The sequence below is a fragment of the Zootoca vivipara genome, chromosome 12, assembly GCF_965207765.1.
Source record: "Zootoca vivipara chromosome 12, rZooViv2.hap1.1, whole genome shotgun sequence".
Lineage (NCBI taxonomy): Eukaryota > Metazoa > Chordata > Lepidosauria > Squamata > Lacertidae > Zootoca > Zootoca vivipara.
Genome location: NC_142595.1, coordinates 2,452,748 through 2,478,988, shown reverse-complemented (window position 1 = coordinate 2,478,988; position 26,241 = coordinate 2,452,748). Strand labels below are relative to the sequence as shown.

Genomic DNA, 26,241 nt, shown 5'->3' with positions numbered 1-26,241 from the left:
AGAGCAATCCTGAGTGTATTTATTCCCATTCTGCCCAGTCGGACACACAGCATGCAATCCTAACCAAGTTTATTCAGAAGCAAGTCCTGCTGAATTCAGTGGGAATTACTCCTAGCTATGTAAGTATGTTTAGGGTTGCAATAAACCTTTCTCCCTTGTAAGAGCTCATTCATACTTTCCTTTACTCCGTGCTTCTAGGCACAGGACCAGGCTTTCCAGGTCCGTGTCCGAGTGGTTTTGATGTTTTTTTGGTCCCAGTGTTTCCCCAGGAAAACATTGTACCCCTTAACTGGAGCAAATGGCAATTGGGTTTTCTGCCATTTGCTCTGATTCAGTGGCAAAATGCAGTTTTGTCAGTGGAAAGCTTGGACCTGTGACTAGAATGTGTGGATGAGCCCTAGGTGCTAAGGATTGCAGCCTTGATCAACAACAGAGAGCCTTTCTCTGTAGAGTCCTTGGGGGAAAGTTGATCTTTCTTCACGAGCTTTTGAAAGAGTTCCTTTTTGATTGGTTAATTGTTACATGGAGTGTGTAAAATCCTTTGATCGACTTCCTTCTTCCTCATGGAAATAAACAAAGTAACATGTTATATTTGCAGCTAATAGTAAGCATTTCACCTGTCGTTTTGAAAGGGCATGAAAAGCTCTTACATGCTAAGATTAGGGTTGGCAGTGGTTACACTATTACGCATGTAAATACTGTATAATGGTGTGTGTGGTGGGGAGGTCTGAATTACTGGTGTAATAGGAGTTTGCTCTGTTTCCCAACCCCCTTTCCATAGAAGGGAAACATGAATCGGGGTCCATTAAGTGGGCTTGGCAGGTCACCCTCACTTCTGATCTGGCACGTGCAGAATGGGAAAACGGCAAGGCTTGTACCTGCTGTTTAACCAAGCTTTACCACTACAAGGGTGGTAATCCGTCTCTAGGTTGTACTCCTCCATCCTGTCAGTGGGAGCTCATATGGCCAAATGATTCTTTACATAGAGCAGTTTCCTGCACATAGAAAATTAGCATAGGGAGACTGCAAGGCCAAAAACGTTTTCCCTTGAATGCTAGTTTTCTGTGTGCACGAAGTGGTAATACCCAAGCATAGAGTTAGCCCCTCAGCAAAAACTAGGGGCGGGGGACTTGCATGCTCTGGCAGCCACAGCCATGGCCAGCCAAAAATTATTTATTTAAGCATTCCATACTCCATGGATATGGAGTTCATGGATATGGCGTTTTAACATTGCAGGAGAACTCATAAAATGTTTTTTAAAATGGTTTCACTTGTTACTACTGTAATTGGATTGCATATCAAATCGTTTGCAGTTGGCCACACTGAATATCATTTAAGAGAAATAATATGAAATGTTATTAATAAATAATAATGTTGAGTTTAATTGATGGAGTGGAGGGGGGCTTCTTTGTGAGGGATTATTGTTGTTTACTGAAATATTTGTATCTTTTTTTACAGATTGAAATGCCCTTATGAAACAGCTGTAGAACTCTCTGCTTTGTGTCTCCAAGGTATGTCCGTTAACAACTGAAGTCTGTTCGAAGTGTTGGTTGCTCATTCACATATGGCTGCCAAAGGCCACGTGTCGGAGCTATGGTGGTGCCTGGAACCACTGCAGACAGCGTAGACCTACATACTGCCTGTTTGAACTTTATTTGAACTGAACTTTAAGGGGGGGGAAGTAATGGGTTCTGTAGTTCTTGCCTTCCAAGAGAAGGCAGTCTTTCTCTTTCCCAGTAGCCTTTGCCTCTCAGAAAGTCTGCAGCCTGTGAAAACTCTCCCATAGTTACACGTTAATTGCTGACAGGGGACTGACAGCTAAAACTCGTATGTATGTATGTATGTATGTATGTATGTATGTATGTATGTATGTTAGGCTTCAGTTCCTGTCCCAAATTGCTAACCATGTTTCTATGAAATAATGCTTTCACAGAAATAGTAAATGGCTTGGTTGTAATACTTAAATTTGTTCATTTGAAATAATATGAATTGGCTTAGTGGAAACAAGAGAGGAGAATATATATACAATGCCAATAACTCTTGGGATAAAGAATGAATATTGCTACCAAGGAAATTAAGAAATGATCTGTTCATAAAATGCAGTTGTTCTAGAGATCTTTCAAATAAGAGAAAAAATGTGATGTTTTTTCACATAGTTGCTCTTTTACATTCTCTCCCCGCCTCTGGAAAAGAGCACCCAGCATTTGACACCTGTGCATTTGGTACATAGAGCTCTTTCGTACAAGGGGGTGGGATCCAAATCAACTCATATGTGCAAGGTTGAATGCACAGCTGGCGTGGCATGGCTCCTGGGCACATGAGCAGCAGGGAGCATGGTGACTGAAAGCAAACCTGCTCCCTCCCTTAGCATTCAATGGATGTTCCTCTTTAGGACAAGAGGTTGTTCTGCTTAATCTAATGGCTTTCTTTCAAGTGAAATTATTTATTTTATATATGTTCTTAATACTCATAACAAATCCAGGAGTACCCAATGATTTTGTGTTACAAATCCAAATAAGACCTTTCCCCACAGACCAGAATATCTATATGCTAACTTTCTCTGTTGCTTATTGCTCTCTTGCTCTGAATTTGTTTAAGCTGGAAAACTTAAATGGAGAAGGTGTTTTTTAATAACACCTTATCTTGGAAAAGATAGCAGTGTTTATAATCTACTTCCATGCGATATCTTATTTGGAATTTCCAACTTTTGACAGCTGAGCTTGGCGAATGTGAGCTCCCCGAACACACTCCAGAACTTGTTTCAGAATTCCTATTTACTCCTAATCAAACTGAAGCGATGGAATTTGAAATCTTTCAGAAGTGGAAAGAATTCAGGTATGGTGGGAAGATACCTGATTTTATCTGCAATTTAGCATGTGGAGAGACAGGGCAGTCTTGAGCAGGTCACGCCCCCTGGTGCTGAGGGGCGGAGATCGCTCCGGCGCCCCCGCCCTTGCAGGGTGCAGCATGGTTTCCGCGCGGCAAAGCCGCCCGGCGCCCTAGCGCACCGCGCCACCGGGGGTCTACCTAGAGCCTGCCCTGTGGAGAGAGAGAGAGAGAGAGAGAGAGAGAGAGAGAGAGAGAGAGAGATACCAGCAAAGAAGTAAATTGAGCTCTCTGTCAGAACTGGCTCACCCAGTGTGTGCAGAGCTACAACTCTAGCCTCCCTACCAGCAGGCAGGGGTGGCTTGCCCACGAGGCAGACTGAGGAAGCCCCGAAGGGCACCTGCCTGCCCCTGCTGCTGCTGGAGAAGAGAGGAGAAGCAGCAGTAGCGGGGAGATCTTACGGAATTCTAACTAGATCTCACCACTGCCGCTGCTGCTCCTGTGTCGGGGTGTGGTTGCCCCACCACTATCACTGGAGAAACGAGAAGCGGCTGCAGTTTCTGCTTCCAGCAAGACCACGCCAGCAGCTTCCGCTGTGCTGCCCCAATAAGCAAGGCTGTGGCGGAGGGGCAAGTGGTGAAGATGGCACCTTCCCATTTTGCCTCAGGTGGTGAAACGGGATGGACCATCCCTGCTAGGAGGGAGAGGGGCAAGGTGGCGGGGAGGTCAGTGTGGTGTGGGCACACTGGCAAAGCCAATCTGGTGCTAGTGTTCCCACATTAATCTCCCCACCGCTTCGTTCACCTCCCACCCAGCAAATGGCAGCAGCACCAGTGCTGGGAAGGTATTGCTACAGCTCCATCCCACTAGATAAACAGCTTCTGGTCCCTGTATTAAGACATGCAAAGGGCTTGTCTGCTTGTCTCATGCCTAGAAAGCATGGGTCCAAGTGGGTTTTGTGCTTGACTCAAACTTTCTAGGCCCGAGTCCAAGCATTTCCCCCCTGGCTCCTCTCCTTTCCCAGGGAAAACCTGCTCTTTGGCTCTAAATCTGAGCAAATGCCAATCTGGGAAAAAACTAGAATTGCCATTTGCTCTGACTGAGCGCTAAAAAGCAGTTTCTCCCAAAAGAAAGCATCGGGACCAGAGGAAATGTGAATAAACCCAAAACTGAATCCTTAAGGATTGGTGGAAGGAAAGAAGCAATACTTCTGATTAAGAACTGTTTTTCTCCCTTTCATTTTCATAGGGGAAAGAGCCCTGCACAGGCAGAAATGTGCTACTTGAACAAAGCCAAATGGCTAGAAATGTATGGGGTGGATATGCATGTAGTTAAGGTAAGAGCTTCTCCTTGCAATTTCTTTATGCAGAGGGTGGGAACGAGGGTCACAGTCTGCCTCCAAGGCATTGTGCTTAAAAGCAACTCCTTTCACCTTTTTCACTTTCTGAATGTACGTCTTGCAGATGATTTTCTGTGTTTGATATAACATCATTTGTTTGCTTGTAGGGAAGAGATGGTTGTGACTATGCTCTTGGCTTGACACCAACAGGGATCTTGATCTTTGAAGGGGCAAACAAAATAGGTTTGTTTTTTTGGTGAGTAATTCCTACTTACACTTACTGTTATTCAATACTAATCTCTCTCCCCCCCCCCCAAAAAAAGGGAGCGATTGGTCGTCGTCCCCGGCTCTTCAGATTAGCATGAGAATAATAAAACAGCATTTATATACAAATATGTTACATAATGTTTTGTTTCTCTTGACAATTAACTGTTTACATCATCTGTCTTCTATGTGACCAGGCCTAAAATCACTAAAATGGACTTCAAAAAGAGCAAGCTGACCCTTGTGGTGGTCGAAGATGATGACCAGGTAATGAATCCGACCTAGCAGTATCCAGAGTCCCAGGAGTTCAGCAGTTGACCCTGAGATATTCAGCCCATTGACAGTTTGAGCTCTCTTTCTGTGACATTGGTTGTTAAGCTGATTGCACGAAAACTTACAAGGCTTCCATTTTTTGTCTTACAGGGTAGAGAGCAAGAGCACACATTTGTTTTCAGATTAGACAATGCTAAAACGTGCAAGCACCTCTGGAAATGTGCAGTGGAGCATCATGCCTTCTTTCGGTTGCGCACACCTGCAAACAGTAAATCTACCCGGTCAGATTTTATCAGGCTGGGATCCCGCTTTCGATTCAGGTACCTAGTTGCAGATGCACCCTTGCAAATAAGGCCACAGAAGCTGCTAAGTCACAAAAATCTGGCTTGTTTGTTTGCTTGTTTTAATAGGAGTCTCTCTCCTGCCAGACACATTGGCAGGTTTGGATAAGTAGGAATGGTGTCTGGTTCCTTCTAGCAATTGGCGAGGGTGAGCATGAGTAGGAAAACCCTCATGAGGTCCGGGAGGTCTTGGCTTCGCTTCTGCTTTTGCAAGGCAGCTCTTTGCACATATTTTGAGTGCTATAATCTGAGGACTCTTTTGAGGCTGAGGTTTTTGTAATCTGGTAATTTAGGGTTGCAGGAAAGGCAACCCCCCCCCAATGTTCCAAGTGAAATTGTGTGTATTTGAAACACCATGAAAAAGCCTGCAAACACAAAATGTTCCACCCCGCCCCCCCCACCCTTTTTGCAATGTTTTTGTGGCTTTTGGGGTAACTTCCAGGTTTGGTGCAATGTGTGTGCGTGCGCAGTTGCACACATATTGAATGCATGTAAATGCAAGGGTTGCCTGTATTTGATTTGTTGGTTAAATTAAACAAATAAAAACATTTTGATTGGCTACCAAGTTGCCTCCAGCAGATCAAAATATGCTTCAGTTCTGTGTCTGAGAAATTGGTTCATTGCCTGCTCTGGGTGGGGCTGCACTCCCCATGGAGGAGGAGCTGCACAGCCATGGGGGGGGGGGCTCTTTGTCCCTGGAGGCCCAAGTGGCTTCAGTGGCTAGGAGCCCTTTTTATCAGCTTCAGCTTGGCAACTTCCAAGACTGGATTGCTACAATGCACTCTGTGTGAGGCTTCCATAAACTTCACTTAATAAAGAATGCTGCAGCACAATTGCTTATAGGAGTGAGATACTGTCAGCTAATTACACCTATACTCAAAAATCTGCGCTGGGTGCTAATTTGTTACTGGGCCAAGTTCATGCTATTGCTATTGTTATGTAAAGTGCTTTATGGCTTGGGTCCAGTTTTCTTAAGGTTGCCTTTCCCCATATGAGCCCATCCAATCATTTTATTTGTGGAACTTGTACTTTTACAAGTGACAAGTGATGCCCATTCTGCTTTGTGAGGTGTTGTTCCTTTAGTGTAGCAGCACCTGTATCCTTGACGGGTGTCACTCACAGTATGATATGCAGGCTTATGCAGAATCAATTGGTCAGTTGAGACTCAAGATTTATCCACTTAAGATTTCTGAAACTGGGTGATAGCCATACTTGTAGCTCTATCGATTGCTATGAAGTGCCCTTGATGTCTTTAATTTTCTTATACTGTACAAATAAACCACAAATAGACATAAACTACAGCTGACTTAAGCTAAAGTCTTGGTTTTGCATACAGCATTTATATGACGGTGTGTAGGTTTTATGTTTTGAGGATGCGAGCTGTTAGTGAAGCAAATTAAGGCTGAAAACCTATGCTCTCTTACCTGGAGGAAAACATGGTTGAACTTGCTGGGACTTGCTTTCAAGTAGACCATATAGAAATGCACTGTAAGTCTTCGTTTCTTCTTCTTTTAAGTGGTCGAACCGAGTACCAGGCAACGCGTGGATCCAGACTACGCAGAGCCAGTACCTTTGAAAGGAGGCCCAGCAAGCGGTACCCATCCCGAAGGCATTCAACTTTCAAAGGTTAAAGTTTGCAGCTAACTTGCATGCCATATTCATTAAGCAAACTGCTTGACTAAAATTAGAGCTTATTTTCTCCATTGCATCTCACATACCATAATGGCTTTGTTTCATCACACCATGAAGAAATGCAAGGAGATGTCCTAAAAGTTCCCCTTCCACTTTGTAGTGCTCCTGTTTGCTAGTTTGTTCTTAAATCTCCCCTCCCAATTCTTTTTTGTTTGTTTTGTTTTGTTTCGGTCAGTTTCCCTTCACGCACTCATTATTTTTCTGGTTTATTACTTCTCAGAAGCACTTGAGAAGCCCCAAGTTCAGGGAAAGTACTCCTCTGTATGTTGTTCATCAAATACAACAGAGGCCTTAAAGAAGTCCTACAGTTATGAAGAAGCAGCACCCTTGAGACAGACCATAGTTTAGCATGATGAGAGCAAGGCACAGCAAGCCTTGTTCCCCTCCCCTCTTCTCCTTCTGCACACCTGCGAGGAAGAGCTCAGATGATTTCCGTTCTAATTTCCATTCAGCATGACACCTGAACCCTAAATTGTGGGTAATGTTGGCTATGGCTTGCTTAAGCAGGTCAACTTTATAACCCCTGGTTTGAAGTTTGTTCGTTTCAAATGAATAATAGTTAAGATTCATGCTGTGTCTGGATTGACACAACAAGTTGAGATTAATAAGTGGGAAGTGAAAGCTTCTGAACCTCTTGTGGTCTCACCAGAGGATACGCGTGAAGGGTGGAACACAAGTCAGAGGCTCTCTGCAGCTTTTTCTTGTCATGCTAGGCTATGGCATAATGTGACATCTAGACACCACCAACGTCTCTTGAAGGTGGACCCCAAGCATAGCTGCATTAGTGTTTTGGCACAATCTTCAGTCACAGAATCTCCTTTTCACTCACAGAAGTGGGCTGTACATTAAATTTCCTTTATCATTCATCTCCACACTGTTTTCATGAGTAGGAGTTGGATGGAGAGGAGACCATGTGGGCTGTACCGTACATGGAAACTTGGGGCAGACAGACCTATTTATTCCCCCTCCCATCACTTGCTGCCCCTTATGTAATGCTGGAATGTTACCCTGTATAAAAAAACAGAGGGTTGTGTTTTTTCCCCAAAAGTAGTGATGTTTACCCTTGCTTTTCTGTGCCCTCTCTTAGCAAGCAACACTCTCAAAGCACCCCAGATTTGGTAAGTGTTATCCATCTTTCACATTAATTATTTGGTTTGGCACCTGCTATCCAAGCTGCCCCTAGATAAATGTACTAGAAACCTCCTAGTGCAGGAACTCCTAATATGTCCCATTAAGGGATAAGAATAGGTACAGAAAACATTTTACAAGCGGTGATGCTCCTCATCTCTTAACTCAGAGTACAGGCATGATGCTCCTGAGCACTTAATTTGTGGTTCAGAAGCAGGCGGCAGGATCCTGTGCTTCTCCAGTGTTTGAATCCTCCCTCCCCAACATTCAAAACTGATTTGAACCATTGCAACTGAATTCAGTTGGGAATTGTTTATGCTGCAAACTGTCCTTGGATCCTTGGAGGTGTATACATCTAATAAATCAGTCTTCCATAGCCACTGGCTGAGCTACTGAGGCAAATATGGAATGTTTGCGGGTATTCCATCTCTCCCAGGAGTTTCACTTCACGAGGTTGAGGCAATAGGCTGTTGGTCAGCTCCGTGAGAGCGATTGAAGAGGGAAGAGGCAGGCAATGTTTGGAAACTTCAACCTCCGCACGTTGCAGTCTCTTGAGCTGCCATCCTAATAGCTACACTACTTAAAACATAATTCAAACCTGCTCACTAAGATCTTAAAGGCATTTTTCCCTTGCGTTAGCTTGGCTTGTTCATTAATAAGATAAGCTTGTGTGTTACACTTTATGAGAACTATGCAAATAAGAATAATATCATTTTTGTTTTAGCACTAAAAATAATCAAGAAGTCCATAACTATCAGGTAAGAGGAATACTGAATTCTTATTTTTCTGTTACCTTAGCTATAGCACCAACAATGTCGTGATCAAAGTGACTTGCTTGCTTGCCTACCCTTGCTCTACCATTTGTGATTGTGAATATTTTTGGTGTGCTAATGTCATGTGCCTTTCATATTCCTATGTTTGTGAAGTATGTTGGACTCCAGCTAAAAGTGAAGCCATATCTGAAAGCTGGCATTCAAGGGGATTTCTTTAAAAAAGAAAATTAGAAAGTTTGATTTAAATTAAATTTATGTTTCAAATCTATGCATTGTGCACATACACTTATTAGGGAGCAATGAGTAAGTGAGATTATAAGATTAGTGTTGGCCTCAGGTGGCGCTGTGGGTTAAACCACAGAGCCTAGAGCTTGCCAATCAGAAGGTCGGCGGTTCGAATCCCTGCAACGGGGTGAGCTCCTGTTGCTCGGTCCCAGCTCCTGCCAACCTAGCAGTTCGAAAGCACATCACATCCTAGCAACCTAGCAGTTCGAAAGCACATCCTTCCTTCCTTCCTTCCTTCCTTCCTTCCTTCCTTCCTTCCATCCATCCATCCATCCATCTTAAATGGCTGCTGTGGAAATTTTAACTTACGGAAGTAAGGTTACAAATTCTTCAGTAACCTAGGTTCATATTTTATTTCCAGCCTCCGTATCACCCAAATATGCACCCTGGCCAATCACACTGGCACCCACATCCTCCTGTAAATCTAAGGTAAGTGATTGCTCTGTGCAGATACTTGTAAAAGTTATTCAGTCTTGGGGTGGGTGGGGTGGATGATCTCACTAGTTGGGAAACAAGACAGTTTGTGTGTACAACATATTGCTCCTAATCTGGTGTCACTTAGGGGCTAAGCATATGAGCGGAGTGCCAGGAAATCCTCAGCTCATCTATGATCTCACGGTATGAGAATAGGCAAACCACTGTTCTCATTTTCAGCCATCATCTGCAGTATCAGCACCTCAATAATTCTAGCCTGTCTTAAAGGTAAGGATTGCAGAGATAGTGTATATAGCTTGAATCCTGGGGAAGAAATGCTATTTGAGAAAGAGGGGATGTGAAGGAATTTTTCTCAGAGGCACCTGTGATTTTGGAGATGGCAACACAGAAACAAAACTTGGCTCTATATTTGGGGTTACCCAAGCCTGTAGAAAAAAGAGAAATCAGTAGACTTTATGAAATCTGTTTATGAAATCTGTGATATGAGAATGGTGCATAACACAACCCTCTCATCACCCTTCTTATTGGATGCCAAGTGTGGAGAAGTGTGTGATGTGAGGACTACACATTAATGCGGGGGGGGGGTGCTCAGGCCTGGGGGACAGATGAGGCTTCACACCACAAGCATTTTTGCCTCGCTGGAAAATATCCTGCCCTGTGGAACGCCCTCCCATCAGATGTCAAGGAAATAAGCAGCCATCCTATTTTTAAAAGACATCTGAAGGCAGCCCTGTTTAGGGAAGTTTTTGATATTTAATGCTGTATTGTTTTTAACACTTGATTATTATTATTACAGTAATTATTATTATTATTATTATTATTATTATTATTATTATTATTATTATCATCATCATTATCATTATCATCCTTGAGCACTGCCAATGCCTCATTTACCTGACTGGAGGAATGATTGGTGTGTGAGTGTATGTGCAGTAACCAGCTTACTGTGCAAATATAAAATTTGCTTTTCTGGCCCCAGCCAACACTGGCACTTGACCCTCAGAAGGGAATTTTGCCCCCAGGCTGAAATAGCCTCCCCAACCCTGCATTAATGGGAAAGGGAGGCCTCAAAGCAGAATCAACTCTCCTTTTGAAGAGCCAGAATTTTTTTATAAAAAAATGCAATATGGCTTGTGAGAAATCAGAATTTGAGAAGCAACATTGCAGGGAGAAAGTTGCTGTCAAAAACATATTGTCATTTTAAAAACAAACAATTCTGTTTTCTTAAAAAATGAAGCTGAATCTAGTAAAGATTTTAATGCCCATCGAAGAATGGGACATTTTTATTTAAAAGGAATCCTGGTTTTCTGAGACAGTTATTGATAGAGAAAACTATTATAAAATTAAACAGCATGGACCATCTACCATCTAGTTAGGATAGGAGAAGGGAAATGGTGGCACAAATAATTCAGAAGATGGTTAATGAGATTTTTTTCAATTAAAATGAGAGCCTGAAACTTCATTAGTCTTATTGAATATCATTAAAACTACCATTGGATGGACAAACAAGAACTAATTATGGAAGACATATTTTTTTAAAGAAAAATTCAAGTACTGATTTTTTTTTTAAAAAAAAGGGTCATTTTGAGAGAGCTACATTTTCAGCCTTGGAGTAGCTGACTACAGTTACAGCCTTTTAGAGTTCATCAAAAAATACAAAATGAACTTGGTGTAAATGAAATGGGTACATGCCATGTATACAGATTTTGGCTGCACAGTTCCCCTGTTTCTGGGAGGGTACCCCACAGGCCATTGGGTGTTTTGGATCATTCTCTCCAGGGGTGGAGGGAGAGGTCACAGAACAGGGAGGCAGATCTGAGTTTGGGAGCCCCGCCATCACCACCATTGTGGAAACCTTGTCTTAGCACCACCAGACCTCCAACATCAGTAGAGGCAAAAAAAGGGGATGTGCTGGAGGCAGATTGGTGGAAAGTGAGGATCTCATACCTGAATTGGGGGGAGCTGGTGTATGAAATGGAAACAATGGAAGTTCCATAAAAAATGAACCTTGGAAAAGGGGGGGGGTGCTGCCCTGCCCTCTGTTTTTCTCTGTTCTTCTCTAAAAGTGTTGGTAGAAATGTATTGTGTAATTTGTGTACTGTATTATATGTTGTATGTTTTAGTGTTTTGTCTAAATGTGTGTTTTTTCCCTTATGTCTTAATGTTTTTATAGAATTAAGTAATAAAAACAAAAAAGGAGTCCCACGTTCAGGTAGCATTTCCACATTACCCACAATGCGCACATAGACCATTACACATGATTTCAGCACATTTTCAGTGTGCAGCTAACCTGTTTTTTACATTAATGTGCAAAACAGCTCTCAAGCATTGAAAATCCCTTAGGGCCGCTTCACCATTTTTCTTCATGGAGCGCATCTCTGAGATAAACCTGGTGAACAGCTTCTAAGTGGTATACATGAGGCAGAATAAATACTCGTATGGCACTTTGCAAGGGTCTGTGTATGCAATGTAGGAAAAAACATGGCACATAATCCTCTTTTTTTTGGGGGGGGGAGTTCTGCACAGCCTGGTTTCCACAGATGGACAATGTGTTTCTCCCCATTCATTGAAGTGGGACTTAGTGAACTTTCCAGAGGATTGTACTCCATTTGTGGTTTCAGTTCTTCATTCCCCACCTAGGTTTCCCCCCTGCTAATACTTTCCATCCATATAGTCCCCCACTGTTGTCTCATTTTGCATGTATGTGATCAGCTCATGCATTTTGTCATTCATAACTGTGTTTTTCCTTTTTGCTTCTCATTCACCATCACTCTGCATGTGCTTCAGGCCACCCTATCATGATGACAGGCTCTGTTGGAAACAATCCCCAAATGGAGAGGACAGCAATTTGTGGTATGTTCAGGACCAGAACCAGAAGAACTTAGTTGGGATCCAGAGCCTGTTGTATCAGGATAAGCTCATGACAGCCCTTTGAGAAAGAACCATCTCTCGCTTTATGCATCATCTCACATACTCATTACATTCCAAATAAGTTTTTTAAAATTGTGTCATAATCCATAGAACATAAGGTGTAGTAAACAAAGACTTGCAAGCTGTAGTTCCGTTACTTTGGAAAAAGCTAAGAAATATGCCCAAAATTCTGGAATGTTGCAGGTAGTTTGTAAAACTCTCATTATTTTTTCACTACTGTAGCCCTTTAATGTTTGTTTTGTTTCATTTACACACAGTTGCAGCTGTTCTGTGGTTTCATTTATGAATAAAATCCAGCAATGATAGTCTTTCACTTTTTTTCTTTTGAGTTATACTGAAATCAGGAGTCAATATAATTGTAGTTATTAAATATGACTTAATGGCCAGTGATAAAGGGATCCAGATGACTAATAATGAAATGCTTTTAAAAAATCTGTTTATCCCTGAAACAAATAGGTTTTTGCACCATGTTAACAATTATACAAAAATCACTAGAGTTTATATATATATTTTTATATAGCGCATCTGACGCTTTGGATTTTATTGATCAGCTTATAAAGTAATGAACGGGTGTTAAGATGGTGCCTTAATAACTGGTGGGTGCTGTCTTTCAGTAGACTTGTGTTTTTAGATGATAGAAAAACAGCTGAAAGAAAAACCACCTTAGCCTGGTGACGCTTCTGGTGCTACTTCTCCTTCTCTGTCCCAAATTTATTTGGCCTACATGTTCAGGAGTCCCAGGCTCACACATTCCATTCCAACCACAGTTCCTATCTGTAGTCATTCATTTTTGCATTGGGTTGTGTGGGGAGCAGAGAGAAGGTTTATATGAGCACCTAAGACTCAATCCTGAGCTCATCATGCAAGGACAGCCAGCTGTCTGAATGCATCCCAAGAGCAGGCATGTCAAACTGGCGGCCCTCCAGATGTTTTGGACTACAATTCCCATCTTCCCCAACCACTGGTCCTGCTAGCTAGAGATCATGGGAGTTGTAGGCCAAAACATCTGGAGGGCCGCCAGTTTGACATGCCTGGTTTAGACCTATGTATTTTGATATGAGATATGGGTAAACAAGTTCAGCTTCTACAAAGTTGGATATACATTCTTTATCTACACACTCAGGTTCCTTAAACAAAACAGGCTAAACTTGTGATAGTTTTGGTTTTCTTGAATATGGAGATAACAGTGCCAGCTTTGGTTCACGTGTTGATTTGGCCTTCAAGCTGTGATCTTTTGAAATTGATTGAAACAAGGAATATCTTGCTATTTGGGGAATATTTTAAAGTGCTAGTGTTGTTCATATGATTTTACAGAATCTAACTTTATAAATGAGGTTAAGTCTACTTCTCCTTGAGAGCAAATACATGATAGTTTAATTTTTTTAATTTAAAGTATGTTTACAAATGCTATTACATTTGTTTTGATCTTTGTATGTGCTGAGTACAAAAAAATAAATATGAATATTTTCTGTTGTCTTTGCATTTTTTATATTCTGGACATGTTTTTAGTCTTCAGACTAGGAAGATTGCATACATCCACAGTACATTTGTTATACATTTTAGTTTTTAGGGGGGGGGACACCTTATGGTTACTACATGCACACAAAGTGGCTTGGAAATAAGATGGGAGATGTATTCAACAGACAGAAAACAGGTCCAGTCTTCTAAAGAAAACACACACATAGAATCATAGAGTTGGAAGAGACCACAAGGGCCATCCAGTCCAACCCCTTGCCAAGCAGGAAACACCACCAAAGCATTCTTGACATATGCCTGTCAAGCCTCTGCTTAAAGACCTCCAAAGGAGACTCCACCACACTCTTTGGCAGCAAATTCCACTGCCGAACAGCTCTTACTGTCAGGAAGTTCTTCCTAATGTTTAGGTGGAATCTTCTTTCTTGAAGTTTGAATCCATTGCTCCGTGTCCACTTCGCTGGAGCAGCAGAAAACAATCTCCCTCCTCCATATGACATCCTTTCATATATTTGAACATGGCTGTCATATCACCCCTTAACCTTCTCTTCTCCAGGCTAAACATACCCGGCTCCCTAAGCCGTTCCTCATAAGATTGGGAGTGTCCAAATTAAGATTTTTCAAGGGTTGCCTAGGAACTATCTTTGTGCAAATGGCATGCAAAAGGCTTCACTCAGGGGAAGTGTGCATTTCCTGCAATCCAGTGTTGCTAGCAAATGCCATGCCCGCTGTCATTCCTCCTACCTAAGGGAGGAGTAGAGCTGAGCTTGGTTCTCCTGGGCTAGAACTCGGGTCTAGTTCTCAGATTGTAAACGGTATCTGAAGCTTTACCACATTAGACTGCAGTCAGAGGGCTTCGTACAAGCTGAGGAAAACTCCTACACATGCATCCCAGGAGGAGAAAGAGTTTCAGCCCAGCCCGGTTTGCCAGTTTTATTGTGTTCAAAGGAGTATTCAATCCCACGAGCCTTCAACTGCAGTCCAAGGGGTACTGCCATCGATGCCTTGTTACCACCTCTGTGAGAAGAACCAGCCCTGGCTCTGCAACTCTTTTGCCACCTGGTAGGTAGATCTCTCTCTCTCTCTCTCTCTCTCTCTCTCTCTCTCTCTCTCTCTCTCTCTCTCTCACACACACACACACACACACACACACACACCACCTGATAGGAACCATGCTTTATAAGACCTTCTTGAAGAGCTTTTTAAATTATTCAGATTTCTGCTTGCTGTTTTCCCCCTCAGTGGGTCCCTCCCTATTGAGCACCCCCCCTACTGAGGAGGGCAAATGTTGTCCCTATTTTCAAAAAGGGGGGAAAGGGTGGACCCAAACAATTACCACCCAGTCAGCCTGATATCAATACCAGGAAAGATTCTAGAGCAGATCATTAAGCAAACGGTCTGTGAGCACCTAGAAAGGAACGCTGTGATCACTAAAAATCAGCATGGGTTTCTGAAAAATAGGTCATGTCAGACTAAACTGATCTCATTTTTTGACAGAGTCACAAGCCTGGTAGATGAAGGGAACGCTGTGGATGTAGCATATCTTGATTTCAGCAAGGCCTTTGACAAGGTGCCCCATGATATTCTTGTAAAGAAGCTGGTAAAATGCAGGCTAGACAATGCTACCATTCAGTGGATTTGTAACTGGCTGACTGACCGAACCCAAAGGGTGCTCATGAATGGCTCCTCTTCATCCTGGAGAGAAGTGACTAGTGGGGTGCCACAGGGTTCTGTCTTGGGCCCAGTCTTATTCAACATCTTTATCAATGACTTGGATGATGGGGACATCCTGAGCAAGTTTGCAGATGACACCAAATTGGGAGGGGTGGCTAATACCCCAGAGGACAGGATCACACTTCAAAATGACCTTAACAGATCAGACAACTGGGCCAAAGCAAACAAGATGAATTTTAACAGGGAAAATGTAAAGTACTACACTTGGGGGGGGGGGGTGAAAGGCACAAATACTGGATGGGTGACACCTGGCTTGTATGTGAAAAGGATCTAGGAGTCTTGGTAGACCACAAACTTGACATGAGGCAACAGTGTGATGCAGCAGCTAAAAAAAGTCAATGCAATTCTGGGCTGCATCAATAGGAGTATAGCATCTAGATCAAGGGAAGTAATAGTACCACTCTGGCCAGACCTCACCTGGAATACTGTGTCCAGTTCTGGGCACCACAGTTCAAGAAGGATACTGACGAGCTGGAACATGTCCAGAGGAGGGCAACCAAAATGGTCAAAGGCCTGGAAACGATGACTTGTGAGGAATGGCTTAGGGAGCTGGGTATGTTTAGCCTGGAGGAGAGAAGGTTAAGGGGTGATGTGATAGCCATTTTCAAATATATAAAAGGATGTCATATAGAAGAGGGTGAAAGGTTGTTTTCTGCTGCTCTAGAGAAGCGGACACAGAGCAATGGATTCAAGCTACAAGAAAAAAGATTCCACCTAAACATTTGGAAGCACTTCCTGACAGTAAGAGCTTTTTGACAGTGGAATTTGCTGCCAAGGAGTGTGGTGGAGTCTCCTTCCTTGGAGGTCTTTAAGCAGAGGCTTGACAGCCATCTGTCAGGAATGCTTTGATGGTGTTTCCTGCTTTGCAGGGGGTTGGACTGGATGGCCCTTGTGGCCTCTTCCAACTCTATGATTCTATGCCTCACCTCTTTCAGCAAACGTGCCTGCTATGCCTGGCAGAGTGTCCAGAGCCGCATGGAGAGGGAGAGAGCTTCCCCTCATAGTTCCTGTCAACAATCCGAGCTGCATAATAATAACAAGAATAATAATTTTATCATTTATACTCTGTCCACCTGGCTGGGTTTCCCCAGCCACTCTGGAATACGGGTTGCAGGATGCTAGCCATCCTTTTACAGAGGTTTTATTGCTAAGGCTGGGCAGGCACAGAGGGAAGTAGAAATTTGATTGTACTGGGGGGATATCACGTGGAGTCATTTTTCCTCTTGCTCCATGGCCAACATGGCAGATAAGGTGTGTAATGTTTCATCTCACACCTTGTTCATGATAAATTTTTAAGACTTTAAGGGCACACAATGCCAGAAACACAACTTCCAGCACAAACTGATTCTGCCTGTATAAAACCTGAGATGTATCACAGTTAAGTTCCTTGCATCTCCTTGTAAAGCCCCCATTTCCCTTCAAAGTGAGTGGAGTCAACCTGTGGTTGCTCCTGCAAAGAATGGATGTCTTGAAAGCACATACTGTGCAGTGATGGTACAAGAAGCTACCATTCTGCACAACCTCATTTGGAAGTGTAGTATTGAAAGGGCAGCAAAGCATCATGAATTTAGAACATATGGGTTTCATAACAGGCGTGAAACGAGCCAATACTATACTGAAGAGGTGAGGCATAGAATCATTGCTCTGTGTCCGCTTCTCTTGAGCAGCAGAAAACAATCTTTCTCCCTCCTCCATATGACATCCTTTCATATATTTGAGGGTCCTTTTGTCAAAGGTTTTCATGCCTTCATAGAAAGACTGAGGATGTGTAGCCTTGCATGGCAGCAAAGAGGTAACATTGTGTTAGAATTTCTTTATCAGTTTGCAGATGAATGTGGCAAATCTGCACATTGGATGGACTGCACTTTAATTTTGTTCCCATAACCTGGTAGATCCTGTTCGTGTTTAAGGTAGTTGATTAAAAAATGTCTAAGTAGAGGGACTGAAATGATTTTTCAGCCATTTCGCTTTTCAGCCATTGTTTTTCAAACCATGAATTGAGCCATTTGCAGAAGTAATTGCATGTACTGCAATTGTTCTTTCAATCTTCCATACTTTCTAATACTGATTTATTCACTGCCATCACACTTCCTTGTGTAAGAGATCAAAGTTTCCAACTGTATATCTATTATACCTAATGACCATTCCAATCGTAATGGGTTATCACTTTAGATACCACAGAAAAAACGCAAAAGCTGAGAACCGTTTATGAAGAAATTTACAAATAGTAATGGAGCAGAATCTGTAAATGTAATAGACCTCATGTGAGGGACAGGGGATATCGCGAAGTCCCTCCCCTCCTGAGTTCAAGCCCATCCCCGAGCACAGGGGAAAGCAGAGAGAGTTCCGATGCCAGTGGGGAAGCAGGAAGTCGGGGCCGAGGCTCAGGCAAGGTAGAGGAGCCAGGGTCCCAGGTGGGACAGGAAGGGGCGAATAAGGGGGGGAGACCCATCCCCCCAACTCCGGAATTACGCAGAAAGAGGAGGGAAAAGAGGATGGGTCTGCCAAAGCTTTTGTGTTGGAGAAAGACGCGCCAGAAGCCATTAGGAGGTTCTGAAACCGACTGATCACATCACTCCGTGTAAATAGCAATGACTTTAGCACTGTAAATACGCAGCACCAATAAAAGAATAAAATGCAGAGCTGCGTAGCGTCGTTACTCTGAAGTGGTCCACTCCGGCCACTGTGACAGCAACCTCCTAATCCTTTTTGGGCTACTTTGGAGTTGCCGGGATGAGCGTGTCAGAGGCGGAGAGATGGCGGCAGATCGCGGAGCAAGCCCAGCAAGAACTGCAGCAGCTGTCGCTGCAGGCGCAGGGGGAATTGAAGGCAGCTAAAGAAGAGACTAAGAAGGTCCAGGACGACCGGCTACAACTTGCGGAACAGGTGAGAGCGCTACAGGAAAGAGAGCAGGAATTAAGGGCGGTGGCGGTAGACCTCCAAAACAAGCTGGATGCAGAGAAAAACAAGGCGGGAGGGGCACCCCAAGTCCAAGTGCTGCCAGGAAGGAGAGCCGGGACGCTAGTAAGCAAGTTCAATGGAGACCCGAGGGAATATCAGGGCTTTGAGACTGAGATTGTGTATGCTCTTGAGCTGCACCACGCTGAGTTCCCTGATGATGAGCACAGGGTAGCGTTTATTGTGGAGCACCTTACCGGGGCAGCCAGGGAGTGGCTAAGACCGTTAATCGCAACAAAGAATCCTTGCATGAAGAATGTCAAACTATTTCTAGAAGGTTTGAAAACGATGTATTCGTCCGATAGTCATATGGACCAGACTAAGGAGGAACTTCATAATTTACGCCAAGGAAATATGACAGTTCGCGCGTATTGGGTGAAATTCACCATGCTGGTGCACAGATTGGGGTGGGAACTCGAGTCACCCCCAATGCAAGCGGCGTTCTACTTGGGGTTGCATGAGGAGGTGAAGGATGAGCTCTCGAGAGGTCCAAAGCCCAGTAATATGGATCAGCTGAGCAAAGCGGCTCTGGCGGTGGGGGTGAGACAGGAATCCCGGTGGAGCGACAAGCAAGCAACGCGCGCAAAGCGGGCTTGGTTCCCACGGTCGCAGGAGAAGCCACTCCCCCAACAACCCTTTCAAGCCACGCCTGGGGCCAGTCAGGACCAGGAACCCATGCAGATTGATAGCGCGCGCGCGCGCGGGCTTTTCAAACCCCAGCGGCGCCAAGACGCAAGGAGGGAAGGGGTGGGAATTGCTTTCTCTGCAACTCCCCCCAGCATCTCGTCAGAGACTGCCCACATCGCAGGGAGTGGCCAGGAAAGGCGGGAACGGTTGTGCCCTCCCCCACTGACGCAGCACCACAGCAGGGAAACGGGAAAGCCTGGCTGCAGGAGACAAGGGGCAGCAGCCAGGCACAGTCAGCAGACAACAGCCCCAGCCCACCCACCCGCACAGAGAGGAGCAGAGCCAGCCCACCCCTCCCAGAGCAGGAGTGGTTCTAGAAGTGACGCTCACGCTCCCAAATGGCTATCCCCTGACAGTCCTCGCCCTAATTGACAGTGGTGCCTCAGCCAACTTCTTCTCGAGAAACTTTGCAGAAGAGCACCAGATCCAGCTTCTGCAGCTGGATTTTCCCCTGCACGTGGCAACCATTGACGGCAGAGAGCTGCTGGGAGGGGCCATCACTCATCAACCCCCCCCCCATGAGAATGACGGTGGGAAGGCACTCAGAGACACTGGCATTCAACGTCACAACCATCTCAGACCCCCCCATCGTCTTGGGCATGAGCTGGCTGGCGCGCCACGACCCCTCCATCAGTTGGCACCAGAGATGCATCACTTTTGGATCGGACTTTTGCCTGGAACATTGCATGCAGCACCAACCAGGGGAGGGGCCTCCGATAGCCACGGTGGCCACCATGCACGTCAAAGGGGGTGAGGCGATACCCAAGCCGTACTGGGACCTGCAGGAGGTCTTCAGCGAAGCGGAGTCCGACCACCTACCCCCACACAGGCCTTTTGACTGCCAGATCAACCTGGTGCCAGGGGCAACTATACCCCCAGCCAAGCTGTACGCCATGTCAGACCAGGAACTGGAGGATCTGCGCGCTTTCATCGACAAGAACCTCAAGCGGGGGTTCATCAGAGAAAGCAAGGCAGCAGGGGGCAGCCCAGTCTTCTGGGTGGACAAGAAAGACACGCAACAGCGCCGTCTTGTGGTGGATTTTAGACGGCTGAATTCAGTAACAGAGCCAGTGGCTTTCCCCATGCCCAGAGTGGATGATCTCCTGACAGCGGCACGCAGGGGCAAGATTTTCACCAAGCTAGACCTGAGGGGGGCGTACAACTTGATCAGGATCCGGGAAGGCGATGAATGGAAAACCACGATGTTCACGCCTCTGGGCTCTTTTGAATATCTGGTGATGCCCTTCGGGTTGCAAGGGGGCTCAGCATGCTTCCAGGCCTTCATGCACCACGTCCTGGGGTCCCTCCTCTTCAGGAAATGCTTGGTCTTCCTGGATGATATCCTTATCTATTCCGATGACCCAGTGCAGCATGTGAAAGATGTCAGGGAGGTGTTGCAGCGCCTGAAGGAGAACCACCTGTATGTGAAGCTGGAGAAGTGCAAGTTTCACACCAAGGAGGTGGACTTCCTGGGCTACAAGCTGTCAGACAAGGGGCTGGCGATGGACAAGGACAAGGTGCAGGCCATCCTGGACTGGCACAGCCCCAGGACGCGCAAAGATGCCCAACGCCTACTAGGCTTCGCCAACTTCTACAGGAAGTTCATCAAGAACTTCTCTCGCGTTACGGCTCCCATCACTGACTGCCTGAGAGGCAAGCAGAAGTTCAGGTGGACACCAGAGGCGCAAGCAGCGTTTGAAAGCCTCAAGAGGGTGTTCGCCTCAGACCAGAACCTGTTCCACGTGGTTCAGGACGCGCCCCTACGCGTGGAGACAGATGCTTCTGATAAAGCTGTGGGCGCCATTTTGTTGCAACTGGACGCCAACAGAGAGTGGAGACCCTGTGCCTTCTTCTCCAGGAAGTTGACCCAGCCAGAGCGAAACTACACGGTGTTTGATCGGGAACTTCTTGCGATCCACGCTGCGTTCCAGCACTGGAGACACTTCCTGGTGGGCGCCAAGCACCCCATCCAGGTGTGCACAGACCACAAGAACCTGGAGTTCTGGAGAACTGCCAGGGTGCTCAACCAGCGGCAGATACGGTGGGCAGAGTTCTTCTCGAACTTCAACTTCTCCATACACTACATCCCGGGAGAGCAGAATGTCAGGGCGGATGCCCTCTCCCGCAAGCCAGAGTACATGGAGGAGGAGGCGCCACCGGCACCCAGGCACATTTTCCCCCCGTCAGCATGGTCCTGCGGAGCAGCAGTGGTGAGCGAGGCGGAACTCACAGCACTGACGGCAGCGGATGAATTTGCCAACCGCATCTTCAGAGAACTGAGAAGGGGGGGGGAGCAAGCAAAAGACTTTGCAGAACGCAGGGGGCTGCTTTTCTACAAGGGTGCACTGTACCTGCCCACCACCCAGCTTAGACGTACGGTCCTCAAGCAGATGCACGACAACCCAACGGCGGGTCATTTTGGGAGGGACAAAACCGCTCACCTAGTCATGAGACACTTCTGGTGGCCAGGGGTGCGGGAGGATGTGAGGGATTATGTAAGGGGCTGTGACACCTGCCAGCGGGCAAAGGTGGTCAGAGCGCCACCAGCAGGTTTGCTGGAGCCCTTAGCCACACCGCACAGGCCGTGGGAAGTAGTGTCCATGGACTTCATCACAGATCTGCCTTCTTCCAGGGGCAATACCGCAGTGTTGGTGGTGGTGGACCTCATGTCCAAAATGTGCCACTTTATACCGTGTGCCAGGGCGGTCTCTGCAGAAGAGACAGCCAAACTGTTTGTGGATCACGTATTCAGACTGCATGGATTACCTTTAAGGGTTATTTCGGATCGTGGCCGCCAATTTGTTTCCAGGTTCTGGCGGCGGCTCATGAACCTCCTGCAGGTGGAGGTCAGCTTGTCGACGGCTAGACACCCGCAGACCAATGGACAGGCGGAGAGGGTCAACGCCATTCTGCAGCAGTACCTGAGATGCTACGTCAGCCAGCGGCAAACGGACTGGGTGGATCGCCTGCCACTGGCAGAATTTGCCTACAACAATGCGGTGCACGTCTCCACAGGGGTGTCGCCCTTTAAAGCCAATTACGGGCGTGACCTCAGATCTTTCCCAGAGAGGGAGGGGGAGGAGGAGGAGGAGGGCCCACAGGCTGAGGATTGGGCAGAGGAACTGGAGACGGTGCACCAGCAGCTCAGAGAACACTTGGAGAGAGCCAAGGAAGCGTACAAGAAGGGGGCAGATCGCCACAGGCGACCGGGGGAGGTCATTAGGGTGGGGGACAAAGTTTGGTTGTCCTCGGAGGGCCTTCCCATCAGAGGGCGATGCAAAAAGCTGGCGCCCAGAAGGTTGGGCCCCTTCACGGTCACGCAACAGGTCAACCCGGTGGCATACAGGCTGGCACTGCCAGAGGACATGAGGGTGCACCCTGTGTTTCATAGATCGCTGCTGTCGCCGTACAGGGAAAGCAGCAGGCTCCGAGACAGCGAACAAACCCCCGAGGGAGGGGGGGAGAGGGAAGGCAGGGAGCAACTCAATGAGGCCACGGCCATCCTGGATTCAAGGTGGGGGGTGGGGGGACTGGAGTACCTCATGGCATGGGAGGATGCTCCACCGTCCCAGAATGAATGGGTCCCAGCCACTCAGATACAGGAGGAATTCCTGGTAGAAGAATTTCACGCCCTCTTTCCCCATAGACCCAAACCCTGGCACATGGAAAGGGAGGGGGAGGGGGAGGAAGCACGGGAGAGCAGTTCACCATGGCGCTGGGAAGCGGAGTTTGAGGAACCAGAGGATGAGGTATGGGTGTCACCGAGATCCACCCAGTCAGAGGAAGGAGCAGATTGGCAGAACATTTTACCCCCACCAGCTCTGACGCCACGGACTTTTTGGGATTCCCATCCTCCCAGGCGGAAGGGGGGGGGCTTGCAGGACTGGGGGGAGGTGTTCACACCAACGGGCTCGGAAGGTACTGAGTTCTTAGGCTTCCAGTCGTCACCGACACCTGGGGGGGACCTGGGGAGGGGTGAGGGAGAGCTTGGGAGGGGGGTGGATGTGAGGGACAGGGGATATCGCGAAGTCCCTCCCCTCCTGAGTTCAAGCCCATCCCCGAGCACAGGGGAAAGCAGAGAGAGTTCCGATGCCAGTGGGGAAGCAGGAAGTCGGGGCCGAGGCTCAGGCAAGGTAGAGGAGCCAGGGTCCCAGGTGGGACAGGAAGGGGCGAATAAGGGGGGGAGACCCATCCCCCCAACTCCGGAATTACGCAGAAAGAGGAGGGGAAAGAGGATGGGTCTGCCAAAGCTTTTGTGTTGGAGAAAGACGCGCCAGAAGCCATTAGGAGGTTCTGAAACCGACTGATCACATCACTCCGTGTAAATAGCAATGACTTTAGCACTGTAAATACGCAGCACCAATAAAAGAATAAAATGCAGAGCTGCGTAGCGTCGTTACTCTGAAGTGGTCCACTCCGGCCACTGTGACACCTCACCTATAAAATTATTACATTGTATAAACCTTCCTTACATAATTTACTAGCAGCCTTGTACCTGGAATCACTCAGGATTCTAAGAAACCAAAAATCAGGGCAGTTTTGAAAGGTTCAGTTCACCATCTTGATTCAAAATGGCAGCCAATTCTATCCAAACCATCTTGCCCTCTGTTGGATGAAGAACTCCTATTCAGATTACAGTTCCTGCCAAAAACTTGAACACTCAAATCAGTGTGGTACATAAGAAAGGCAAGAGGTCAACACAGCAGGCTAAGATGTTCCTTCAATGGTTGGCACACCTAGGACCCCTGCTGTTAAGGAGAGGGTTGGGCATGGCTTTAGCATGGTAAGCAGGCCATATCTTTGGGCGGGGGAACACCTTCTGGTGGGCTGGACCTGAGCCGTGTGTTGCAGCAGCGCTGGCATCTCTCTATGACAGGAGAAGACTGCTCTGGCTTGGCATCAGGCTTGGCACCTGGTGCTTCCCTGTAGGCAAGGCTGGCCAGTAGGAATGGAAGGGAGTGGCTACTCCAGCAGTGCAGAAGCCAGTTCCGAGGAAGCTGGTTTGGGCTGGCGAGATGACAGCCCCATGAGTACTTATTTGGGGTTTGGTTCTCCCACTGCAACATCTCCCCTTGTAGAACTTCTAGCTAGTGGGGTCTGGATGAAACCCATCTCCAAACGCTTGGGATTGTTGGCCTCTAGCTCTTTGAGCCCCGAACCTTCCGCCTGATCCAAACAGCCCCTCCAAGATGAATGAAAACCTCCTCAATCTCAGAAACCGTCATGCAAAACTTGGTTACAATATCTAAGAGGGGTCTAAATGCAATGCAGACAAACAACTTTTCAGAATAAATAATAGAAACAAATAGTGGAAACATCAACATGCCATTTGTGCATTAAAAAAAAGACACACAAAGACAAATAATACATGCAAACTATCCCATAAAAAGGACAGGCTTTATTCTGAATAACCACTTTTGTCACAATTCTTAACACAAGTCAAATGGGTTTATAGCACAGCTTTACATAACTTTAACTTTAATAATAATAATAATAATAATAATGCCTCATATAGCTGATATCTGGGCCATCCATAAAATGGTTAATTCAAAACTAAACCATAGATATAATATATTCCATATTCAATGCACAATTGAACATTTAATAGTAAAAGTTAGCTAACTGCTCTGAGAATCTGGAGAAAAACTTTTATGCAAAGCTTTTTGAAATGAGCAAAGAAAAATGGTTATAGAAAGTCTGGAACAGCATAAAAGGTTTACCAACCCACATTTGCTGTTCATCTGCAAGTTTTAAGCAAAACACTCAAACTGCTAAATACCACTCAAAAGTACTTGCATCCACTTTTTTCCTTAGTGGTTGAATGGAATAATAACCTTGAGTATTGGGACGTGGGTGGTGCTGTGGGTTAAACCACAGAGCCTAGGGCTTGCTGATCAGAAGGTCGGCAGTTCGAATCCCCGTGACGGGGTGAACTCCCACTGCTCGGTCCCTGCTCCTGCCAACCTAGCAGTTCGGAAGCACAAAGTGCAAGAAGATAAAAAGGTACCGCTACAGCGGGAAGGTAAATGGCGTTTCCGTGCGCTGCTCTGGTTCGCCAGAAGCGGCTTTGTCAAGCTGGCCACATGACCTGGAAGCTGTACGCCGGCTCCCTCGGCCAATAACACGAGATGAGCACTGCAACCCCAGAGTTGGTCACGACTGGACCTAATGGTCAGGGGTCCCTTTACCTTTACCTTGAATGTTAGTTTAAAAGGTGGAACAGAAATTTAAATAACATAATTAAAAACAGCTGTTTTAGTATCCTTCCTAGTCATTATTCAGACATCTTATTAGAGCCTCCATCTCCTTAGTGTGCTGCAGTGAGTTACGCAGGCTTAGTTTGGATGGTCAAGAAATAGAAGCAAAACAATGGCCAGGAGGCCTGATTTTTATTGTCGCAAGGAGACCTCAAACTACAACATTGAAGAAGCAGAGAGAAGCCCCAAACAATGTGTGCTCCTCTTCTTTAGACGTTTCCCTGGATAACGTCTATTCCCTATAACACCTTGTTAGAAAAGTCATATACTGTATATGTCCTAAGCATGTCATAAAATAGGAGTGGCATCCAGGCTGAAAACTGATGCCATGTCAATCAGAAATACTCAACATTCCTGTTACAGTGGTACCTTGGGTTACGAAATTAATTCATTCCAGAGGTCCATTCTTAACCCAAAACTGTTCTTAACCTGAGACGCACTTTCGCTATTGGGGCCTCCCGTTGCCACCGTGTCACCGGCGTGCAATTTCCGTTCTCATCCTGGGGAAAAGTTCTCAACCCGAGGTTCTACTTCGTCAAGAGGTTTACCACACCTGCCCATTCCCACCACCCTTCTGAGTAATACCCCTCCCCACCCTCTCACTATATATCTGGTGACTTCTGTTTCAGTGTATCTGAAGAAGTGTGCATGCACACGAAAGCTCATACCAATGACAAACTTAGTTGGTCTCGAAGGTGCTACTGGAAGGAACTTCTTTATACTACTACTGGGTTAGTGGAGTTTGTAACCCGAAGCGTTTGTAACCAGAGGTACCACTGTACTTGTTAAGACAAAGGAAAATATTCACGAACTCCAACTCCCCATGTCGAGTCAAATAACCCCCT

At 46.0% G+C, this 26,241-nt stretch overlaps 1 protein-coding gene across 2 annotated transcripts in view; it reads left to right on the top strand.

The window, feature by feature from the left end:
- EPB41L4B (erythrocyte membrane protein band 4.1 like 4B) overlaps positions 1 to 26,241 on the top strand; it is a 137,025-nt gene that overhangs the window by 54,362 nt on the left and 56,422 nt on the right. The window contains exons 6-16 of one of the 2 annotated variants that reach the window (XM_035134398.3): positions 1,459 to 1,511; positions 2,715 to 2,835; positions 4,075 to 4,162; positions 4,333 to 4,421; positions 4,627 to 4,696; positions 4,853 to 5,022; positions 6,560 to 6,669; positions 7,823 to 7,853; positions 8,588 to 8,621; positions 9,283 to 9,350; positions 12,144 to 13,760. In XM_035134398.3, coding sequence (XP_034990289.1) covers positions 1,459 to 1,511; positions 2,715 to 2,835; positions 4,075 to 4,162; positions 4,333 to 4,421; positions 4,627 to 4,696; positions 4,853 to 5,022; positions 6,560 to 6,669; positions 7,823 to 7,853; positions 8,588 to 8,621; positions 9,283 to 9,350; positions 12,144 to 12,291 — 982 coding nt within the window. In that variant the 3' untranslated portion in view covers positions 12,292 to 13,760. Of the gene's footprint in view, positions 1 to 1,458; positions 1,512 to 2,714; positions 2,836 to 4,074; positions 4,163 to 4,332; positions 4,422 to 4,626; positions 4,697 to 4,852; positions 5,023 to 6,559; positions 6,670 to 7,822; positions 7,854 to 8,587; positions 8,622 to 9,282; positions 9,351 to 12,143; positions 13,761 to 26,241 lie in introns of those variants that run through there. The other variant, XM_088656178.1, reaches the window with a different exon arrangement.